Source organism: Strix uralensis, chromosome 12 (assembly GCF_047716275.1).
Source record: "Strix uralensis isolate ZFMK-TIS-50842 chromosome 12, bStrUra1, whole genome shotgun sequence".
In the NCBI taxonomy this organism is placed as follows: domain Eukaryota; kingdom Metazoa; phylum Chordata; class Aves; order Strigiformes; family Strigidae; genus Strix; species Strix uralensis.
In genome coordinates this window covers 11,165,292-11,189,515 of record NC_133983.1, presented here as the reverse complement: position 1 = coordinate 11,189,515, position 24,224 = coordinate 11,165,292, and the positions used below count along the sequence as shown (strand labels likewise).

At 44.0% G+C, this 24,224-nt stretch overlaps 3 protein-coding genes across 3 annotated transcripts in view; all 3 read left to right on the top strand.

Annotated features, from left to right (window-relative positions):
• The window catches only part of LOC141948820 (uncharacterized protein F13E9.13, mitochondrial-like), a 50,401-nt gene extending 38,253 nt beyond the window's left edge, over nt 1-12,148 (top strand). The window contains exon 9 of the mRNA XM_074881729.1: nt 12,043-12,148. The gene's annotated coding sequence lies outside the window, so the exon portion shown is untranslated. The remainder of the gene's footprint in view (nt 1-12,042) is intronic.
• On the top strand, nt 12,053-14,718 carry LOC141948821 (protein C19orf12-like). Its single transcript, XM_074881732.1, has 2 exons — nt 12,053-12,212; nt 13,651-14,718. The coding sequence occupies exons 1-2, from the start codon at nt 12,053-12,055 to the stop codon at nt 13,914-13,916; spliced, it is 426 nt and encodes a 141-aa protein (XP_074737833.1). The 3' UTR covers nt 13,917-14,718.
• Nucleotides 14,719-18,630: 3,912 nt separating this feature from the next.
• LOC141948822 (protein C19orf12 homolog) lies at nt 18,631-24,089 on the top strand. The gene is made up of 2 exons (XM_074881733.1): nt 18,631-20,999; nt 23,038-24,089. The coding sequence occupies exons 1-2, from the start codon at nt 20,840-20,842 to the stop codon at nt 23,301-23,303; spliced, it is 426 nt and encodes a 141-aa protein (XP_074737834.1). The 5' UTR covers nt 18,631-20,839; the 3' UTR covers nt 23,304-24,089.
• Nucleotides 24,090-24,224: the final 135 nt, after the last annotated feature.

The window sequence follows — 24,224 nt, the reverse complement described above, 5'->3', positions numbered from 1 at the left end:
TTGTTAGTGTAAATATATGCTTAAGTTGAGTGTGTGCCTAAAAGCTCTTCTGATTCAGCATCCTTATTGTGCTGGGTTTGTTATCCCACCGCCACTCCGTGACTATACTGGGAGTTGATGGGACGGTGTGCCAGAATAGATGTTTCTTTCCTAGGCTGAAGGTTATAGGTGCAAGAGCAGGAAGATGCTTCCTCCCAAGAGCTGAGCAGCTGGTTGGGTGTAGGTTGTAGCAAGGGTTCCCACCTTCTCAGGCTGCGGTCCCCTTCCTGGTGTCACTCAGTGCTGGGCACCCTTGTACTAAGAACTGATACCTGACAGGTGCAGTTTCCTGTGATTAATTTGGTTCAGCTCTACTGTTGTACTCACTGGGAATTTCAGCACCATTGTTTTTATGCATTAATTAGTATAAATAATTACTATTCAGCCCCTGACTTTGCATCCCCAGGCCTTACTCTTGTGAGTTCCAGTGACTTAAATAGTCTCATAATTTTTTTTCAAATAAATTTTTCCACAAAGAGTCCCCTATTGCTTGTTACCTGGTTTGTTATGGATATTGGTTCTAGTCCCATTTTTTCAATTCCCATCAGACTGCATTCCTGGATTTTAGTTATCTATGTGCAGTTTAGGTGTGTGATTATCTGCCTGACTCTAGTTAGTTCTGTGTTGTGTACCACATTGTGCTTACCAAGCCTGTGTAACAAAAATGTTCTAAATTGTTAAGGAGTTATATTACCTCTCCTGAGTGTGTAAGTTGTTTTAAAAGGAATTTGAGTCAGTGATGTTTCTATGTTGCTTCTATTAATCTAAACTATTTAGTATAGCAGCTAGATTTTTCCTTGTTAACTGTGCTTTACTGAGATTTCATGATCTACAGCACACCCTAGTGATACCTGGAAATCACAAAGTTAGACCCAGTCAATTTTACTTCCTTTGTGGTGAAGGCAAACTTAAGATTCCACTAAGGAAAGTCCATGAAAATAAATGCTTTTGTATCCAAGATGTGAAGCGGGTTGAATCCCTTGGTTTATAAAACAAAAAACAGCCTTAGAAATTGAGACTACAGGATATTCTTCTGTGAAAAGAACATCTGTATAATGAGTTTATCTGTTCTGCAGTCTGTATTGTTGGATGTATTTTACAACAGACCATGGGGAAAAGCAACCCAGGGTTGTGTGAGAAGGGAAGAGAATATTTGTTGCGTTCGCTTTCAGGCTGGAGAGAGCATGGAGAGAGCAACCAGATGTAAATAAAGCATTGTGGAGGAAACCTGCAGGCAGTCTTCACAGGTCAGAAGCCCAAATGATCATTTACTGTCTTATGGCCAGAGCATTAAAATTTTTGCTAGATATTTAATTCCTGCTTTTACAGATGGTTAGGTCACTTAGTTTTTCAGGTGATGGTACCTATATTTAGTTTTCAGTGGCCAACAGGCCCATATGATCCTGCAGAGGGATGTGCACCTACTTAACTTTTTAGGCTACCTTGCACTCACCTTTTTCTGGATTAGGATCTGTATTTTGTTAATTTGGTTTATTTTTAATTCTCTGAATGCACAGAATGGCAAGGGTTATGAATTGGATGCCCTTGACCCCCCTGGTAGGGTGAGATGAGAAAGCTGGTTTGAGAAGGACTCTGAGAAGGAAGTTTAATTATATTATCAAGGAGGGAGGCAAATATTTATCAGAGATTAAATCAAAGTGGTGATGTGTGGATAACACTGAATGGAAGTGAAAGCAATATGAGCATCAGAGAAGAAGAGTGTAGGCCTTGTAAGTTACAGTGGTTGAAGTTAAATCTCATGAATTCTCAAAGAGAAACAGAGAATTCATCAGAGAGATGAGAGTTAACAATGTCCTAACCTCCCAGCAAGTGAAAGCTGTAGCAAGTATCCACTGCAGATGCTGTCGGGCTCTCAAGCAGCTTGTGCAAGTTCAGTATGCCTGTAGAGTTGCTGTTGTCATTGTTCGCTGCGGGTGCTTAAGCCCCAGACAACTAAGCTATCCCAGAAAAAGCAGGTTTGGCCAGTGAACATTGCATGGCAGCAGACAAGCAGTGCTGAGGCTGTTCTTATTTTCATGAAGGGCCGTGAAGCCCAGACAAGTACATATACCAGTACCCTTGACCAGCTTGCAGCTCCAGCTTGGCTCTGCTGAAAGATCCAGTCCTGTATCTCTGTTACATCTACAGAGTGTTAATTGTCTGTGTAAGGCAAAGCTAAAGGTGGTGCCCTCCTTTCTGGCTCGCTCACGCATGACAAATCTCCAATATTCTGTGGAGAGACAAGTTTCCTCTCAGGCCTCTGCATTTCACTCTTGTCAGGTAATCCAAACAATAATGGAAATGAGCATTTTGGTTTATGTAAATAAAAACAAAAAGTTTGCAATAATTTATGGTATTTATTTAAATGACATGCAAATTACTTTGTGAAACTTAGGGGGGAAAGCAGCACAACTGAAACAGCACAATTGTTTCCAAGAACATTCATTTCAAATCCACATACAATATTTCATTCATGCTTAATTATTTCCCCAATGCTAGTCTAAGCATTACTAGTTTCCTTTGTCTTTTTGCTTTTGCATGCAGTGTGATTAGCAAAACTGCTTGTGCTCTACCAACTCCTGCACGTATGGGGTTTAGCCTCATTGTTCAAGGGGTGGAGCAACAAGCAATATGAACATTCATGCTGCCAAATTTGGCACACGTGAGCCCTCCAAAGTATACAGATATCACCCGTTTCATTTAAATCCCTGTCCATTTTTTTGCATTGCTACCATAATGGCAACTCCATTGTCTGGGTGTATTATTTGAAGCAGCTTTTCTCCCATTGTTTGTGCACTGTAATCCTTGCGGTTTCTGTAGTCATCGTGAGCAGCTTACTTGAAAGAAATCACTTAGCTCTCACAGATCACTCTCTCTGAACCTGCTGGCAAAGGAACGGGCCATGACTAAAGCATGAGACCTGTGATCTTTCTGAAGAAAATCTCTTCAGTAGAGTTTATAATTTGTTGCTTTCATGGGGCTCTGTTCTCAGGGTTTGGACTCAGTGTTATCTTTCGTCCCCCATGGATTTTTCTACAAGGCATGATGGGAATGTAGGCTGAAAAAAAGACTAATAATGCTGGCTGTGGATGTGTACCCTAACAACGTTTTACACACATTTCAAATACTGGCAAAGGGAGACATCTACTGTTTGACAGAAATTAAGGACAGTTGTTTATTCTAATTGCAGCAAAATCTTAGCCTTTTATTATTCCGTGACATAGAGATTGACACATCCTGCTGTGAGTCTTTTCAACAGACTTTTGAGAACTTAATGCTTGTCTACTTAGGGCAGAATGAAAGATCCCCTGGAACTTATCATAGAGAAGGAGCTGCCCAGATCTTTCCCTTTCTAGCATTCAGTCATCTGCTTGGCCAATGCCCTCTACTCCAGTGTCTCTCATAGTTGTGTATATGCACACTGTTGTAGGTAAAGCCATTTGGTATTAGGTGTTCTTTATCAATTATGCCCATTACTGGTTTTGAATGCACATCATTTTATTCCCGAGACAGTCATTTGTGATGTTTTTAAGGCAGTGGTTCCCAAGTTGAGGTCTGCAGAAACCCAGCAAAGGGCCTCTTTGTAGTTTGCAAAGACTCTCCAGTTCTTTTTGTTTCTTAAGTCTAGATCATGTTATGGTACAACTATAAATATGGTATAAACACTGCCCTGCTCTTTATTTAGTTTAGCAATAGCTATTTATACAACTTTTATAGCCATATAGGCATTATGTGTGATCCCAAATGGTGACACCCTTGTGATTCCATGTGAAGCAGAGAGGTGGCCCAGGAGACAGTATTAAAATATAACATGCTGAACTGTCTAAGTCTGAAAATCCCATTGTAATACATTTTGCAGTGACTTCTGGAAGCTTTGAATCTGGTCCATCATTGTAGAGAGTGATTCAAATTCACCTTTCCATCTTCTTGCCTCCAACCTATCATATGAGAAGAGACAATTGGGCAATACACTGTGTACAAGCTGGCCTCTTCACTTCCACCCTGCTACCTAGCTGACTGAGAATTCACCTCTTGCCTGCCACGTTATCAGAACTCAGACCCAGGAAGGCTGGAGAGAATTGTTCTGTGTTCCCAGAAGAACAGGAAACTTAGTCTTAACAGCTTTGTAAATTTGGGCTCTCATTCAGCACCGGTGAAGTCAGTGTAAGGTTGGAAGTGAAGTTAGCCAAGGAGTCTTGACTCTGATGGGACTTAAGTCAGCTTCTTTGTGCTTACTCTTTGTGTCTCTGAAGTACTGTATGTTTGGGGCCAGAATTATATGTAGCTGAACATTTACTATTCTCAGACTCCACGAGCACAGGTTATGCTGCGGATTTCTCACACCACTGAATAGTATCAAGCATGGAAATCTATCCCCGATGTTATTCCAGACACCTTCAAATGTCATCCTTCCATCCTTGATACTAGTATGCTTTGTTCCTTAACTGAATTCACAATACACATTTTAGATCTGTTTTTGAACTTTGTCCACTTTATGTATGCCCTTTAATTAGAGGTTTGAAGAAAGCTCAGATGCACTTTTCTTGGATACATTCTGCAAAAGAGTGTTGAGTAGAAGTAGTGGTTGTAGGAGACCACTTTTTTAGCTCCTGTCTGGGAAACCTTGCAGGTATTTTGTGTAGCTATTTTTTAACCAGGATTTTATTTCCACTTCAGTGTTCATGCATACATGTAAACATGTAAACTATTTTCAGGACACTGACTTTTACATTCAGATTTGATGTAGCTTTTTCTGAAAAGGTCACAAAATGGCTACTCTGTATCGGTAAACACAATTCTGAACTAGGCTTCTGAGGAAGTAAAAAACCAGCATAAATGACTACTATAATAAGAGTCTGAAAGAGCAGAAGATTGGTACACCGTTAAGGATATGCCTTAGGATCTTTATGGATTGTTATGCAGTTAAGGATACGCCTTAAGTATCTTTAACAGCTCACTTGGATAGTGCTAGCTAGCAATGAGTGCTTTATTCCAAAGCACCAGCCTATATTTTTGGATCATCTTTCAAGACTGAGATGATATAGGCAATTAATAGTGTTTTGTGACCTTCTGCACCAGCAGTCCATCTTTTTGGCATTGAAACTGATTTTGTCCAACTTGCCATTTTATCACCCGAGATTGTGCAGGGAGACCAAAGAAACACCTTTTACAGCAGCGGTGAAATGATTTAGTTTAGTGATACTGTTCTTCAAATTCAAACTGTTTCCTACAAGCTGATGAGGCAAACCTCCTCTTTGCTTAATGTCACATAAGGTACATTGAAAGGCTGTGAAGAGACAGATGTTCTATATCTTCACTTCATATGCAAAAACCTGTTATATCCTTTATTTGCATTCAATTAGAAGTCAGACCCTGATGAATATCTAATGTAGGAAATGGGGAAAAGATCTGCCATCAAGCATATGCTTTGCTTGTAGTGGATCTCTGTAACCTGCTATTGTGTCTTCCTGTAGTGATTCGGTCATTTTTACTATTTTATTTACACCTGCATGCACAGACGTGAAGAGTGTTAATAGATGAAAATTGGAGCTGGGTTCCTGCTTTTAGAAATGTTGCCTTTTTTCATTGTAGAGAGTTCCGGAGAAAGCACCATTCCTTCTAAACAGTCATTCTGCAGTTGCAAAATTTCCCATACTAAGTGGCTCTGTTTAAGGATTTAAATGCTATAGTATTACTTTTAGATTCATTTTCTCCTTCAATATACGTTGTGCCTTGTTTGATCTTGTGAAGCTCACCATTTTCTTGGTAATCTGGAGCATAATATCAGGAACCCAGAAGTTATAACACTGTATTGTTGTCAAGAAGGGAATGTTCAAATTATAAATATAATATGAAGCAGAAGTGGCAGACTCTTTCAGAACAGATGCTGTTATCCCCGTGACCCTGTCAGATCATGCATACCGGGGTTATATAGTATCTAGGGAGAGATGTATGTTGTCTAGAACCCTAGATGTTAAACTGGGATAAGCAAAGCAGTTTTTCTTCACTGCAGTATAGGATTTCCCAGACTTCTGGGGGAACTGATAGAAATCTCTTACCTGTCTAAACTTGGATATGATTAGAAACCTGCTTTGTTACATCTTCCATCCCCTTTCTTCTCTGTGGACCACTCCCATCACGCACGCATTCCGGAGAACACGTGACATTTCTTCCTTTTTCCTCTTCCCTTCTTGCTTTGATGTAACATTGTAAATTAAACCATCCTTACCCATATCCAAGTTAACACACTGACACAAAAGGGAAATCTCAAGCATTTTTAGGTGCTTTGCAAGCTTGAGGCATGTGCAAATAATATAGATCCCTTTGCCTAAGTTTTGTATGTTTCTTTCCTGCCATTGTGATAATAAGAAATTTAAAGATTTTAAGAAAAAAAAAAAGGGCAAGTAGATTAAATGATGAAACTAAGTTTGTCACTTTCCGTTGCCTAATCCTTGTGTTTTCTCCGGGAATCTCTGGCACAGAAGAAAATTCAGACAAACATCTTTTTTTGTCCAACAAGATTAAGTGCCTCATCTTAAAAAAATCTGTCATGGTTTCCTGTGAAGGTAATAGGTATTTCAGATGATTGCATCAGGTATTTCTGGACAGTTCCTCCAGACTGAGCCTGCTCCTGATGGGCATTTTCTCAAGACCCTGTAAGGAGCAAGCTGAAAGCCAGAATGAATCATTCTGTTGTTAGCAACAGTCCACCTCCAGCTGAAATCGTTCCTGGTGCCCCTCGACCTATCTCCTAGTATGTCAAAAGCTACGAAAATATGCAGTGAACCCAGCATGCTGAGGACATGCTGAACTGGCTTGTGGTTGTTTTGGGTTCCTGCTGTATGTTAAGGAAGGATTTGGCAGAAATCTGCCAAGCGGCTCATCAAACCAGAGTGGCAATGCACCATTGCTGCGGTTGATTTCTGATGCTTGCTTTTGACAGATGATTTGAGGATTTTGGGGGGTGAAAGGGAACTTTTTTCTCTTGATTTTTTTAAAAGCATAGAGTCCCTAGTAACCTGAAGAGGAAAAAGATATAAAACATCCTGATAAAGGGGACAAAGAGAACTATGATCTAGGAATAGCAGTAACATCTAGTACTTGTAAGAGCCCAGCATACTGCAGTGAATATAGTGAGATTAGTGGCAGGATCTGATTTGCAGCAGGAGCAGGACCACCTTGAACTGCTCTCACTCCACTCCTAGAATTTAAAAAGCGCGTGAACCTTTATCTCGGGTACTAATTATCTGTTAAGAGTGGATGTTGAAATGTGCTCAAATACACACTAGAATTACAGTGATAGATCCAGCCAGAATACACAGTCCTGTACCAGAGAATACAGCCAGCAGAGGTGTCCCTGCTTGCGTTCAGGATGTCTGTTCCCTGAACGGCGAGCGCGGAGCCGAACCCCGGTGATGGCGAGGTGTGGGGAGCCACCAGATGGAGCCCGCCGGGTAGCAAACGTGGTCGGGACTTGCTGCTTCAGTAAGACCAAAAATAGGACTTCTGCGCTGTTGTTTAGCTCAAACTCACAGAATGTTTGGTGGAATGTGTGGTGTGCCGATTCACGTGTTTTGGCTAATGCTCACCAAGGAGAATACCAGGCATGCAATCAGATGCTGGCTGGTCCCTATGTACAGAATCAAATCTTAATCCAGCTGACTGCAATAACCAGATTCCCCTTGACTTCAACAGAGTCAGAATTCCTCTGAGAATGTAGTATGATTTACAGCAGCATGTACATCCTTAAAGGATACACTCTGCACTGTTATCTGCTATTTTTGCGTTAGTAACTTCTGCCATGGGAAAAAATAGACATAATAAACACCTGCTTATGTGGTCCTAGTAACCTGTATTTATTTTTAACTGGAGTAGTGAGGTATAAAGTGATAAAAAAAAAAAACCAACCTCCTTTGATGGTTGGCAGACTTAATTGCTTTTAATTTTCCTCCTCAGAAAGCTGCTTACAGCTGGAATTTGGGGTGTTACTTTTTAAAATGTACATGGCATTTTGGTTCTTTGCTCATTTTAGGAATTGCATTTGCTTTTTACATCCAAATCATAAAAATCAAGAGCACCAGCAGACCCGTAACATTTTGAGTTGTTACACAGAGAGTTATTTTATGTGATCGTATAAAGCATGGGGAGGTTAAGAAGTCCCCAGTGCAGCCACAGGAAATGGACAAAAATGGCAAGTTATATCCCTCCTTCTTTTCCTCATCCTGCTTTTCCATCTTCTCAACAAGGAACTGAGGGGAGATGGTTTACCTTAAATCAGAGATGAAATCTTAATAGGGGTTTTTGTTGTTGTCAACTAAACCTTTGTTAATAATCCGTTCTTGGGAAATGGCAGCATTTTTAACATTAGGCAGTAACTTTCCAAAGATTGTACCGGTGTTAAGAAACTGTGATATTTCAAGAGCCATATGTGCCACAGCTGTTTAACGCTGCTTCAGTGCATATCGTGTTTGATTACATATGGTGCTATATCAGACTGGCAGGCTGCGCTTTACCGAGTTGATGGCTGAAATAAACCTGGATGAAAAGTATGCAAAAATATTCTCAGCTGATATTCTCAGATTACAGCCAGGGACGTCCTAACAGCATTCTGGGGACGGCAGTCCCTTTCTTCCTCCCGGTGGACCGGCTCCGCGGGGATGGGGAGGTGCTCTTGCAGAACAGCGGACCGGGCAGTCCAGGGGCATTTTGGAGTCTCCTTCCCACAGGCCGTGTCCGCGCAGAGGAGCCGCGGGAGCGCCCCGAGGCGCGCTGGGCAGTTCCCCAGTGAGCACCGGGCTCCAGGAGAGCGGTTCCACCGCGCCTGACCTCCGGCCTGGGCCGGGCCGGTAAGGCAGCGCCGCCCTGGGGCGCCTGGGCCGGGTTTGCTGTCGGTGCCGCCGCGGGGGCAGGCGGGGGCACGCCGAGGCCGGTTGCCTAACGCCGCTCCGGGCTGCGCGTTCTCCCCGCGGAGCCGGCGCGGGAGCTGCTGCAGAGGCCGGCGGGAGCGGAGGGAGCCGCGCCCGCTCCCCGAGGCTGCCAGGCGCGGGGGTGCGGGCGGGCTGCGCGGGCTCGGCGCTCCCTCCCGGGGCAGCGGCCGATGCCGGAGGGGCCGCGGGGCGGGCAGGAGGCTGGGCCGGGCCGGGCCGGCCTGCGCGGGGGTCGCCCCGCCGGGGCCCGCTGCTCCCCCGGCGCCGCAGCCGTTTCCGGGCCGGCCCTGGGCGAGCCGGGCGCCGCGCCCGCTGAGGTAAGCGGCCGGGAGGCGGGAGGAGGAGGGAGGGAAGGGCCGCGGCGGGCCTCGGCGCCGGCTCGGCCCGAGGGGCCTGGCAGCCGCGGTGCTGCGCGACCCCGGCCGGGCGGGCCCCGCTGTCCCCTCCGCTTCCCGGGGAGCTCCCCCCGGCCCGGCCCCGCCTCAGCCGGCTGCGCGTGTTGCGGCGGCCGGGAAGATCCCAGAGAGACCGGCCGGGACCGCGGTGGGGAGTGGGGCCGCGGCCCAGGGTCCGGCGGGTGCCGGGGCTGCCCCGGGGCGGGCGGCAATGGGACTGGAGCGGCCGGGGGGGCCTGGGCCCTGGCGGCCCCTCCAGCCTCTGGGGCCCCCCGGGTTTGAGGCCGTCATCTGGAGACGGCGAGCAGAGCTGGGAGAGTCTTCAGATCAGGTGGAACTCTCCTTTGATTCCTGGTTTCTTTTCCCCAAGTTACATTGCGGCTGTATCATCGTTTCAGCAATAGTGAACCTGAAATGGACGTTGTAGGAAATTAAATAAAAAAATACGTGAAGTATAATTAAATTTCAGCTGTTTGAAAGAGTTTATAATTGCATTTTATGCTCAGCCTATTTTAGTCATAAAGATTTTAATAAATTTTAAAATATTCAGGATATGTTGATTAATTTTAGTGAGCTGAAGCTTACATTTTTGTAGTGAGTCAGGGAAAGCATCTTTCATTTTCAGGTTTAGTTTGCATTTGGAAGGTACCACTGCAGTGTGCTGTGCCAAGTATCTCTACAGGGGAGCAACCTCTGCTGTTCCTGTTTTCCAAGTGTTAGTTCTTTTTTTCTTTCTTAACGGAAGGTCGGATTGGTTTGGCTTCAGTATCAGCTACCTGATGCAAGCGACCTGTATCTTTTGTAAGGAAAAAAATAATCTACCTTCTATGTACACGTGATTATATTTTTAATCATACTGAATATGTTTTTTCTTTGTTTTTGCCCTGTAATCCCTTTCCTCAATTGACACAAGAATTGAAGAAACTTGCTTAATGAGCAAGCTTTTCCTTACTGTTCAGTGCTGAGTCCTCAGGCCTTATTTACTGAACACTCCTCCAGCTCTGCTCTAGGGATGGAGTTTCATAACTTGACTTTAGGGGTTTTCCTCTGATCTCTGAATCAGTATTTCATTAGTATTGAACCTATTTTTGCAACATGAGATGTGGATATTTTTAGTATCTCTATCTGTTCTCCTATCATTAAAGTAGTTGCTAAAGTCAAAAGTATCCACTTGCTTTGCCAAACTGAAAGCCAGAGATGGATTTTTCAGTGCCTGGCATTGTGTAACACTGTACTTAAGGAGAGCTGCATTTCAATTTGGTTGTTATTTTGAGGGCTCAGCATTATTGCAAATACTGCTCTGAGACTGCAGGATGGATCCTGGGGAAGTTGGAGCATAGTAGCCGTTTCTGAAAAGTTTGATTTGGATGACTGGCTTAAGTGCAAGCAAACATAAGGTGCAAAATAAGGGGTAAAATCTTTTCTTCAGGTAGACTTTTATCTTTTTTAAAACTACACTTGCTGGCACCAGCAACTCTGAGGCCCGTGTTTGCTTCTGTTATGCTTCCTGATTTACCTGCTATGACAAGGCAAGTAACCTGGGGAAAAGAATATTTAATATGCAGAAATTCCAAAAAGGTGCCCTGTTATCAGTTGGGTTTTTTTAACCAGGTCATGTTCACATGCCTTTTCCTGGGGCTGCGTTCAAGTGCAATAGCCTGGCTTGCCATGCCTGCAGGATTGGGGGCTGGAACCTTCACCCGGGCCTGCCCCGCTGCCCTTTTTGTCACCGGTGGCCACAGCAATGGCGATGGGTAGCCACACTCTCTGTGGGCCTCTATGGAGATGAGTGGGCTTAGATAGGCAGCAGCAGCAGCAAGTGAACAAGGTGGGAAAGGTTTGGTCTCGGAGGGATCGTTCTCAAGGGCAGGTGTCTGCCCCATGCTGGGGACTTGTCACTGCGTCTAAGGGGACTGAGGTCCCATCTCTCTGCCTCCTTGTACACATGAGAGTCATCCCTCGTGTCTGCTCTGAGTCCTGACTGCCGTGCACGTACACCCCTGCATTTCTGATGCCCTGTCTCCAGCGCTCCCCGTTTATTCCCAGGTCTCTTGTCTGACTCCTTCTGAAATCTGTTCCCTTCCTCAGGCTCTCCTTGCTTGCTATAGACAGCCTCCCGCCTTCAGAAATCAGTGTGGAAGTGTTTAAGTGTGTAACAAAACGGGGAGAAGGACTGAGGTGTGAAAACAAACAACTGATTTGTGGCAAGAATTAGGACAAGGAGAAAATACCTGACAGATTTGTCCATTATCATCTGCTAGTTGCAGTAGAGTGAGGCTCTGATTTGTCTTTTTCCCAGAGCTGTGCACGATGCTGAACAGACGTGGCAATTGCTCAAGACAGAGACAATGGATAGATAGAAGAATTAGATAGAAACTTTCTTAAGCCTCTCATTTCTGCTACTTGTCCTTGTTCAGTCTTCTCAATTTGTCATAAAAACAGACTTTTCTGGTCTACTCTGTGCTTTTCTTTTGCAGATTCAGTAACATTAACCTGTTTGCAAATGGGTGTGGTTTTCCACAAATGAAAGAGAAAGTGATTTTTTTTTTCCTGTATTGGCTGTGCCTCTGTCCTTTTAGTCTCACAGACTCCTGAATTCTGTTTCTTCCTAAAATGCGTCTAGCAGCAAGATGTAGTCCCTGTTGCAGCAGACAAAAGATAACTTAAAACGTCTTTTCCAGTTTTGCCAAGATGCCCATCAGTGTTGATGATGTGATGCAACTGTTGTGCCACCTCTCCCAGGTGAAGGGGATGAAAGCTGCTGTCAAACACTCTGCCCAAGGAGCGCTGCTGGCAGGTGCAACAGCACTTCTTGGGGGTCTGATGGGCGGTCCGCCTGGAATCGCTGTAGGTAAGTGTGTTTTGCTTTAGGAACAAGGCTATGGTAGCAGTCGGGGGGTGATGTTGGTACCTGGTGGCACAGAAGAAAGAAAACTGGGGTGTAAAGCGAGGGCGTGTAAGTATTCTTAGTCAGCCTTAGCAAGGACAGGGTCATCTTCCCAATGATCTTGTTAAAAATGATGTTTATTTCTGTATGTTAAAAGTACCTGCTATTCACTTCCTGGTGAACTTGGTTTTTCCTCTGGAATTCATTATTTCCTGTCTCTTTGCTTTTTATCCATGTATGGAAAATTACAGGAAGGCCAGGGTCTAGTAGGAAAGAGCTGTCTCTCCTCTGTTTTCTGCATTACTAGTTCCCTAGTTTGAAAGCTGCCTTGTCACTGAAGTCGTGTGGGCCTTGGTCCCTGAGTGCTCCTTACTCCTGGGAAGTTATTGGTATTGGAGTGAATTGGAGTGTGCCTGCATGGGGGTTAGCAAGGCTGAGTTACAAAAAGTAACTAAATAATACGTGAGGAGTGACAACAGAAAATGCAAAATGACACTGTGTTTTCACTCCTGTTACAAGTACAGATCTTAATTAATAGCCAAAAATAATATTTTGACAAACTGAATTTTGGAAGCAGGATGGGCTCTGACACCGCCCCTCTGTTGTGAGGGTTCTCCCTCCTTCCACCAGGATGTCTGTGTCCCCGGGCCGCGGTGTCAGTCCTGTGAACTGGTGTGGGAGAGTGCTGTGTTGCAAGTTAGACTGGTAATGCTGTGAAAGAGAACAGCCATGTAGGAGCTAACGCTGGTTTCTCATGTCAGTCATGTCAGCTGTAGAGGATCCCGCTGCTGTTACCTTGATGACTGGAAACCACTCTCCTTACCTGAACATTTCTTGGCCAGCTGGGGTGGGTGGTTCCAGTGAGGTGTTGATTTGAGAGATGAAAGCAGGAATGTGTCTAACCCCAGAAAGCTGGTGGGTTTGGTGTCTGTGAGCACTTTCTGAGGGCAGGACTTCATGGGAGTGGAGGCTGCAATGTGTGGCTCTACAGACGCAGAAAGCTTGGATGGGTCTGGCAATCTCTCCTAAGAGATTATGTGTTCATGGCACTGATAAGACAATTGTGGGTCTGGTGTTTTCCCTGGGTGTGGTTCTATTTAGCAGTAGAGCTTACCTGAAGGAGACCAGTGCCCTAAGGAGTGTTGTTTTGTTTCTGATTCCTAGCTTGAAGCTATTAGCTTTGACTGTGTAAAGAGTTCCTTTGTGATTGCTGTGGGTGAAAAAAGTTTTAAAAATACTTCTTGGTGCATTGAACATGGTGTATAAACCTGGTTAAAGTAGACACATATGCAACTCTGCCTTGATTTCTGATAAAGGTGGGAACATTGCTGATGAAGGCTGTGGTAGAATTTCAGGTTTTAACATTAACTGGTCAAGAGTAAAATCCCTCTCTCTTTTCTAGGAGGAGCATTTGGTGGATTGCTTGGTGCCTGGATGACTGCTGGACAGTTCAGGCCGGTCCCTCAGATTTTACTGGAATTGCCTCCTGCTGAGCAGAAGAAGCTCTATGATGAAGCTGTTGTTGTTATCAGTCACTTAGATTGGACTGATATTGCTCAGCTGACTGCTCTTGTAATGGGAAATGCTGGTCTCCAGCAGAAGTTGACAGCAGTGCTGATAAATTACCTCTCCAAAGAGCTAAGAGCAGAGATACAGTATGGAGAATGAACCTTTCCAGAGCAGGCTTTTTACAGTGTAATGAATTTTACTCTGACAATTGTGATTCTTCAATGTAGCAATTATTAGTTATCAGTACTAATTATGAACGTAGGCAGATCTCAGTTGGGGGTTTGGTGGTTTTTTTGTTTTGTTTGTTTTTTTTCTTTTTGGTAAGGATAGTATTAGATTACTGCATTATCCTGACACTGTCTTGCAATGTAATTTTGAAATACTCTGCGCTAGGACTGAATTCAAAATCAATGAAAGGAGTCATGATTCTCTTATGCTAACATATCACTAGTTAAGCTTTTCAAAGTCTATGTGTTTTAGTTAGGAGATTTAATCCTGTTTGTACACATGCTTTGAATTTCCTCTGTGAATGACATCTAGGTGCCAAATTAGTTGGGGCACTTTGAAGAATTTTACCTACTGTCTGTTTCAGTCCTGGAAAGGAAAGTTGCAAGAAAGTACATTACTGTGAACTCAAAGATCTCAATCCTGACTTTATTCTTAGTCCCATGTTAATTGTAACTCTCGAGGTACTACATATTCCTTTCTGTAAGAAGTGAAGCCAATGCCTAAACGAGGTTTAAAGCAACAGGTAAACAAACGGTGCACAATTAGTAGTTCTGGGTGTCCTGGAATGGGAAGGCATTGCAATAATTCTCTTTTAAGAAAAACTGAAAAATGGGGAGCTGAATCTATCATGTTTGTACTATCCCTAGGGTTAGGGTTGTCATTTCAGCATTGTTTTTTTGACTGAAACTGCACAGCTGGTCCTCTGTTTTCATTAAAGTGTTCATAAGAAGCATCCTCGTGGCCTATGTTTTGCTTTAAACTAAATGAACTATTTTTTCCCCTAGAATCCATTTTTCCCCTAGAATCAAGACTTACCTGTGTGTATGTGGTGAGATTTCTAGAAGCTAAGTTTTAAACTTGGAGGTTGCTATTGTATACATTTGATCGATTTACCTTCTGCAGGTACCGTTTGCTGTTAACAGGGCAGGGACTGTTCTTCTCATTTGAAAACACTTTTTTAGTGACGTGAAAGACAGACAGAAGTGAATGGTAAGTGGGCACGCCTTAGGCTGTGTCAGAGATGAAAGTCTCTCACATGGTTATGATTTAACAGCAATTTAAGATCACTAATGGTGTGAAGTAGGTCAAAGGTTAAATTTTAGCAGCACTAAATGGTTGATTGATTTAAAGACTGACAAAGTGATTTTGTATACAATGTTATGATTGAAATAGCTACTTGATTACAGATTTGAGCATGACAAGATTCACACTGTCTTACTACAACGTATTCTGAATCAAAGTACATATATGTAAACCACGAGAGATACAGAGACACACACACACAAACAGCGTGGAAACATCTGGATATCAAGGGAAATGATATAGACATCCACACACGTAAAGGCAAATGTGCTCAGGTAAACACATGGATAGGTAAAGAGGTGGGTGGAGGAGGCTAGCCTACAGTTAAAATTTCTCTCTTCTCAAGGCTGGAGCAAATACTCGCATCGTTATTTCTCAATGGGTGATAACTGAGATTCAAGAAGTCTGACTTCAGCCTGGCCTTCCGCTGGCTTTGTGGACAGAGGGTCATCAAACTTTGAGAAGTCTGAGCCTGAGAGAGGTCCCAGCTCAGGGGAGATGCTGGTCACAGCCCACTGCGATCCAGGAGAGCTCAAAGGGTCTTGCTTAGAATCAGTTTTATAGGTTCTGAGATAATTGGCTCTTGGCAGGTACTTTACCATCTCAGCCCAATGCAGATGATGGAACATTGTGGTACTTTCTACCAGTTGTGCAAGCCCAGAACTTGCTAGCTCTTGGAGTTTTGGTATCACCCCGTTTGGGCCACAACCCAAGTATGGATGTACTAAGTTGTCAGGAGATACTGATCCTTACTATTGTTGTTAAGCGATAAAAGGGGGGGCGGGCAGGAACCAAGTGTGCTAAGGGAGTACCTTAACACTCTGGTCCACTGCCTTTGTCGTTGTTCTCAAACGGTTGGAGAGGAGGGGGTAGAAACCAAGTGGGCTAAGAGGGCGCCTTAGCACTCTGGTCTACTGCCGTTCCTGATCCATGTGACCTGACATGTAGTCCGTTTCCAAGCGATAGGGAAGATCGGCCTGAGGAGCGTTAAGGAGTGCCTTAATGCTCTGGTTCACTACCTTTCCCTATTCACCTTGGGCTGGCATGTGAGCCGGGCGGAATATTGCACTAAGCACCGAGCAGCCCAAGAGGTGTGGGGAGGGGTTGCACCACCACACTCTGCCATAGTTTATAATGTGAAGCCAGACATCGGTGTCTGTTCAGTTTTTAACGATCTTTCAGCCTTCACTGTTGTGCGAAGGGGGCTTGTGTCATGTGGGTACCAATAGCAGTTTGGTCCAAGTAGTTGGGAGTTCTGCGTGGGCCAGTCTGGCTTATGTTAAGCCCTGCTGCCCCTGAGCTCCCGAGAAGCTTTAGGCTCCGTGCCACAGAGCAGCATGCTCTTAGTTGGTGTAACAAATTTCACTTCCATAGGTTTTCAGACGACTGAAGTAGAACCAGGAAGAAATGCATCAAATTGTGTTTGTTCTCTGCATCATTGCTTAACAGGTTTGGTGCTCGTGGAACTTGCTGGCAGGTGGCAGGTACCTCTTTTCAAAGTGGTAGCAAGAGGATAGCAGTCTGATCTGAAACACGTTTCACTCCTGGTAACGGAAGAAGAACAGAATCCAGCTCAAGCGTTCATCTCAAGTGAGTTTGGACGTACGAGAACTGGGAAATAACCACTTCTGATTGTGGAGATCTTGATACATAACTACCGAGGGAGAATGAGTGTGGCACCCTACAATGGTTTTGTTGTTTGTATTTCAGTGGTTTATGACAGTTCATACTGTTGAATGCTGCAGAAGGATCAGATTCTGCCCCTAATGCTCTGACTACAGCCCTACGCTATGGTATCGAGGTCACCATGATGTTTGGTATGTAGCCTTATGCGGGCATTTGGGCAAGTTGAAAGAACTCCTCAGCAGATTTGATCATCTGAGGAGAAGACCAGCTGCACAAGAATGTATTAATATCCATCTGTTGCTGTTCTTGGGTAGAGACATGGCTGTCCACCGCTGCATCCCTTGTTGGTATTGGAAACAGCCACAGGCAGGGGATGGCATCTTCTGAAATCCTTTCCAGCTGCATAATGTCCAGGCTGTGTGTAAGGCACAGCTGTCGCCTAGGAAACGAGGTAACGCCGTGCCAGCACTTTTGGGAAGCATCTGAAAGACTCACGGTGGGGAGACGTACATACTTCTATAAAGAAACCATCTGTGATGCTGGTTATTAGCCTGCTTTGGTTGGAGATGTGACAGAAAGTCGTGGTTTAACCCCAGCCGGCATCTAAGGACCACACAGTCGCTTTCTTGCCCCCGCCCTGGCTCCTGTAGGATGGGGGAAGAGACTCAGAAGAGTAAAAGTGAGAAAACTCGTGGGTTGAGATAAAGGCAGTTTAATAGGTAAAGCAAAAGCTGCGTGCACAAGTAAAGCAAAACAAGGAATTCATTCACCACTTCCCATCAGCGGGCAGGTGCTCAGCCCTCCCCAGGACAGCTGGGCTCCGTCACACGTAACGGTGACTTGGGAAGACAAACGCCATCACTCCGAACGTCCCCCCCTTCCTCCTTCTTCCCCCAGCTGTATGTGCTGAGCATACGGTCTGGGATATCCCCTGGGTCAGCTGGGGTCAGCTGTCCTGGCCATGCTCCCTCCCAGCTTCTTGTGCACCTGCTGGCTGGCAGAGCAGGGGAAACAGAACAGTCCTTGAGGTAGGATAAGCACTGCTTAGCCACAACTAAACATCAGTGCATTACCAACATTGTTCTCATACTAAATCCAAAATACGGCACTGTGCCAGCTACTAAGAAGGAAGTTAACTCTGTCCCAGCCAAAACCAGCACACAGAATCAAGCTAGGTTTTCACTGACAGGTGGTGTATTCTTAGTTAAAAATTGCCTTTTGTTCTTTGTTGGGTTTTTTTATGCTGCTTGATTTCAAAATAGAAAGCGAAATGCTGTTCAGCACACACAGCATAAAGCTAGAGACCCAGTATGTCCACCTGTCTTTCAGGTGACACCTTGTTGATGATTGCAACCCAATGGTGGTTTGCATGCCTCTTCTCCCTTTCGGTTGGTTTATAGGAAGTCAATGTTACAAAACTCACTGAAAGGTCTTATGGAAGGGGAAAGGGATTGTATTATTCAAAGTCATTAAGCAAACTGATTAAGCCTCTCCTCTGAGTGGTGCCCTGCTGCTTTCACGTACACGTATTACTGGGCATACCTCATTTATACCAGTCTTAATATTTCTGTGAAAAACTATGCAGATCCATGTGGAAACTACATTTTTTCTGTTTTTTTTCTCACAGGGCTGCAGCAGCTCCAGTTAGCGCTCACTCGTGAGATATGGGCATACTCAAGGGTTTAATCCTGCGTAGCTGCAGTGGTAGGACCTGCTGAGCTCAGTCTCCACCAGCAGTTTAGCAGCCCCAGTGCAGCCAGAGGATGGAAAAGCAATGCTTGATGGAGAAAGCAATAGCTTCTTAGAAAGGCTGTCATGGCTTGACCAGCTGATGTGTAACTCCAGACTAGTTGAATAGCAGATGTTCTGCTGGGTTGCAAAGCTTTTAAGAAACCAAAGGCCTTTGCACTGCAGTGAGCTAAAGCTATAGGCCCCTAATTAAAACAGGAGGTTTCATCTTTTCCCACGTAGAGATCACAGAAGTCTCTGTCTTGTTCAGGCTGTAAGCCAGAAATCGAACATTCATCACGTAACTGCAGTAAGTGTGGGCTAATACTTCTCATTAAGTGTGACTTATGAGTTCCAGAAGAGCCTAAGAGGTAAATATATGAAATTATTCTGAAGTCTGCAAAACTGAAGGCATTCGTTTCTCTGGATGACTGTTCAGCAGGAAGGATTTAGACAAACGTGAACATTACAGCGTTCAACGCTCAGTAGAGGCACTGCATTTGGCTGTCTGTACCTTTGCCATTGCCTCAAAACGGTCTGGTTTCATCTAGTGTCACTGCTGATCTTTCAACAAAGATAACCCTTCAGCTTCAGCAGGGAAAGCAGGGTGGCTTGGTGGAAAGCCCATTCTGCTGGGCCTCAGAAGAGGTATCGCCTTCGGTGGCTCTTCTGCTTGTTTGCTGGGTGACCTTGAGTAACATCCCATCTCGATCCTCAATGCATTTTTGGTTAAACTTTGTAACCTATCTACAAAATCATGATAGGACTCTTCTGCAGCTAACCACTCTCTGCTCTGGACTCTAAAGGTAGTATTTTCAGAAAGTGGTGATTTAGGAGGACAAAGGCTACTCAAGCCAACACTACGCATATGGACCAGCTATTATTGCAATAGGTAGTGAACCTATTGGTTGGAATTGGTTTGGAATTTGTCCTGTAGGTGATTTTTGTTCTATGTATGTGCACATTTTAGAGAGTTTTGCTGAAGAGTAGACTCCGTTAACTCAGCAGGAGGTTGTAAGGAGCAGTGAGGACAGCTCAGCGGTGGGCCAGGCTGTGTAGTGGTTGGGATATCTCCTGTGTGGATGTTTGGGAGGGTGTTTGTTTTTCTCTAAGTGGGATGGTGAGTCCAGGGGATAAAAGGGCTTTTGCCTGTATGAAGGCATAATTCTGTGAAGAGGGAAGCGGCGTAATGAGATGGGAATGTTAAATAGGAAAGAGCTGAAATGAGTTCACGCCACAATCTGGGGACCCTCTTTGGTTGTTTGCATTAATAGGGCTTTCAGTGAGTTGGGTGTGATGTGATCCTTTAATTAAATGTTTTCATTCTTTCTATGGCATTTTTCTTCTTAAGAAGTAATAAACTAGTTCTGAGAGGAATGTACTTTTTAGTAAAACCTGTTGGTTTTTAGTAAGACCCATTGTTCTCTTATACAGCAAAGCTGGTTTCTGAGCAACTTCATTTTCCAAAAGTCTTGGTATGTTTTTTTTCTTGAGGTGCTGAATATTCTCAGTGCCTTGTGAAGTCAGTAGGAGCTGTGGGGACTCAGCACCTCTGAAAGCCAGGCCCAATTTTGTGGATGTCATTGACATTTCTATCCCTCCATTAGTGTAAATCCAGTATTTTACATTCCTAGTGTTTCTTAACGTCTGGGTGGATTCTGTAGAAAATAATTTGGTGCTAGAAACAAATTGGGCTTTTCTTTACTTGTCAGCTACACCATCAAAGTTTATAAATATTTTTGGCTGTCCTCTGGTTCTACCTCTTAATCTGGGGTGGGATCCTTTCTCCCTTGTAGTTCACTGACATTTTCAACAATGCTTCTCTTCCTATTCTGCTCACCCAGTGATTCTGATCATTAGGTTGTTGTCAGCTGCAACTTTCTGCTCCACATTCTTGCAGCTGGTTTCTTACAGACCCTACCACTCTGTGAGGTGTTAGAGGTTTCCAGCTGCAGAGATTTACAAGCCTTTACTGTGATTTCCTCAGCCTTCTTCAATCAAGCCAAAAAAAACCCCAAAAAGTGTTAATTTTGTCAGTGGAAATTCCCTTTGAGGAAGTTTTGAGGGGATGAAAGCAGTAAAACAATTTCCTATGGAAAAAATACATACAGTTGCTTGAGGTCCGGTATGTTTCTGCTTTACCTTGAGACTAATATGTTATTAGGAATCCCTGTTTGGCACACTTTGTACACCACCAGATAGCAGTGTGGTTCCTGTTTCGTTATGGTCTGGGTTTTTTTTACTCTTAAGGCAATTGCACTTTGACTCTGGAAAATGGGTGTGAATTTCTCAAAAATGAAAGTGAAACCTCTGATTGTGCCTCTGTCGTTTTAGTCTCACAGACTCCTGAACTCTGTGTTACTCCCTGTTGCAGCAATCAAAAGATAACTTAAAACGTCTTTTTCAGGATCACCAAGATGCCCATCACTGTTGATGATGTGATTCAACTATTGTGCCATCTCTCTCAGGTGAAGGGGATGAAAGCTGCTGTCAAACACTCTGCTCGAGGAGCACTGCTGGGAATTCCAACAGCACTTCTTGGGGGTCTGCTGGGAGGTCCAGTTGGAATCGCTGTAGGTAAGTGTGTTTTGCTTTAGGAACAAGAAGCGTGGTTAATTTCTGAGTGAAGAAATGAGGAAGTCTGTGTAGTAGGTACGGGTTGAAGGAAGGGGGCATGCAGTGCTGAGATTTCATGTAACTGGGCTTTAACAAGATGCTGGTTTGCATGTTGGCTTATTAGAAATGAGCAGTGCGTCAGGAAGGCATGTGTCAGTGTTCCCTGCTAGGGTGACAGTGACCTTGCCGACTTGGACTCCTGCATGGCGTACAGGAAGCCATCCAGAGGTCTGAGGCTGAGATGGTGGTGCCTCTGAAACCCTTTGAACAAGCTGTTAACCAGTCATTTTCTTTTGGTGGGTAGAGCCCTGGTTCCCATCTGGAGAGGTGCACCAGTGTCCGGGGTGTGGGACGAATCAGAGAGCAAACTACCAGGCTCTGAGCTCGTTAGAGCGGGCTCTGCTCCAGGGCTGCGGTGGGGGAGTGAGGAGGAGAGGGGTGAGGCAGGGGCGAAGGAGCACAAGAGGCGATGGTAGCAGTCGGGGGGGGGGGATGTTGGTACCTGGTGGCACAGAAGAAAGAAAACTGGGGTGTAAAGCGAGGGTGTGTAAGTATTCTTAGTCAGCCTTAGCAAGGACAGGGTCATCTTCCCAATGATCTTGTTAAAAATGATGTTTATTTCTGTATGTTAAAAGTACCTGCTATTCACTTCCTGGTGAACTTGTTTTTTTCCTCTGGAATTTGTTATTCCCTGTCTCTTTGCTTTTTATCCATATATGGAAAATTACAGGTAGGCCAGAGTCTAGTAGAAAAGAGCTGTCTCTCCTCTGTTTTCTGCATTACTAGTTCCCTAGTTTGAAAGCTGCCTTGTCACTGAAGTCGTGTGGGCCTTGGTCCCTGAGTGCTCCTTACTCCTGGGAAGTTATTGGTATTGGAGTGAATTGGAGTGTGCCTGCATGGGGGTTAGCAAGGCTGAGTTACAAAAAGTAACTAAATAATACATGATGAATGACAGCAGAAAATCATAGAATCACAGACTGGTTTGGGTTGGAAAGGACCTTAGAGATCATCTTGTTCCACCCCCCCCTGCCATGGGCAGGGACACCTTCCACTGGACCAGGCTGCTCAAAGCCCCGTCCAACCTGGCCTTGAACCCTGCCAGGGAGGGGGCAGCCACAGCTTCTCTGGGCAACCTGTGCCAGTGTCTCACCACCCTCACAGTGAAGAATTTCTTCCTTACATCTAATCTAAATCTGCCCTCTTTCAGGTTAAACCGTTACTCCTCCTGCAGAGGGCCCACATTTTCCCTAGTCTCCTTTTATCACCACTGTACCTGTAGAAGCTTTTCTTGTTGCCCTTGACATCCCTGGCCAGATTTAAATCTATCAGGATTTTGGCTTTTCTAACCAGATCCCTGGCTGTTTGGACAGTTTCTCTGTATACTTCTCATCTGTCCTTGCTTCTACCCTCTCTAGGCTTCCTTTTGCAGAATGCAAAATGAGGCTGTGTATTTACTTCTGTTACAAGTACAGAGCTTAATTAATAGTCAGAAATAGTATTTTGACAAACGTACAACTGAAGTTATCAGGAACAAAGAAGTGAATTTAAGCTTTTGTAAAAAATTTGTATGCTGTAAATCAGAAGTAAAAGTAAAAATGAAAGTGGCCTCATTCTTGAATGAGGTGATGAGATTATGTGTTCATGGCACTGATAAGGCAATTGTTGGTCTGGTGTTTCCCTGGGTGTGGTTTTATTTAGCAGTAGAGCTTACCTGAAGGAGACCAGTGCCCTAAGGAGTGTTGTTTTGTTTCTGATTCCTAGCTTGAAGCTATTAGCTTTGATTGTGTAAAGAGTTCCTTTGTGATTGCTGTGGGTGAAAAAAGTTTTAAAAATACTTCTTGGTGCATTGAACATGGTGTATAAACCTGGTTAAAGTAGACACATATGCAACTCTGCCTTGATTTCTAATAAAGGTGGGAACATTGCTGATGAAGGCTGTGGTAGAATTTCAGGTTTTAACATTAACTGGTCAAGAGTAAAATCCCTCTCTCTTTTCTAGGAGGAGCAGTTGGTGGATTGCTTGGTGCAAGGATGTCTTCTGGACAGTTCAAGCCGGTCCCTCAGATTTTATGGCAGTTGCCTCCTGCTGAGCAGAAGAAGCTCTATAATAAAGCCATTGTTGTTCTCAGTCGCTTACACTGGACTGATACTGCTGAGCTGACCACTCTTGTAATGGAAGATATGTGTCTCCTGGAGAATTTAACAGCAGTGCTGATAAATTACCTCTCCAAAGAGCTAGGAGCAAAGATTCAGTATACACGATAAATCTTTCCAGAGCAGGTTTTATACAGTGTAATGAATTTTACTCTGACAATTATCAGTACTAATTTTGAATGTAGGCAGATCTCAGTATTAGTTTGGGGTTTGGTTTCTGTTTTGGAGTTTTTTTGTTTGTTTTTTGTTTTTCTTTTTGGTAAGGGTAGTATTAGATTACTGCATTATCCTAATGCTGACTTGCAATCTAATTTTGAATTGCTCTGCAGTAGGACTGAATTCAAAATCACGAAAGGAATCATGCTTCTCTTACGCTAATGTATTACTAGTTAAGCTTTTCAAAGTCTATGTATTTTAGTTAGGAGATTTAATCCTGTTTGTACACATGCTTTGAATTTCCTCTGTGAATGACATCTAGGTGCCAAAGTAGTTGGGGCACTGAAGAATTTTACCTACTGTCTGTTTCAGTCCTGGAAAGGAAAGTTGCAAGAAAGTGCATTACTGTGAACTCAAAGATCTCAATCCTGACTTTATTCTTAGTCCCATGTTAATTGTAACTCTCGAGGTACTACATATTCCTTTCTGTAAGAAGTGAAGCCAATGCCTAAACGAGGTTTAAAGCAACAGGTAAACAAACGGTGCACAATTAGTAGTTCTGGGTGTCCTGGAATGGGAAGGCATTGCAATAATTCTCTTTTAAGAAAAACTGAAAAATGGGGAGCTGAATCTATCATGTTTGTACTATCCCTAGGGTTAGGGTTGTCATTTCAGCATTGTTTTTTTGACTGAAACTGCACAGCTGGTCCTCTGTTTTCATTAAAGTGTTCATAAGAAGCATCCTCGTGGCCTATGTTTTGCTTTAAACTAAATGAACTATTTTTTCCCCTAGAATCCATTTTTCCCCTAGAATCAAGACTTACCTGTGTGTATGTGGTGAGATTTCTAGAAGCTAAGTTTTAAACTTGGAGGTTG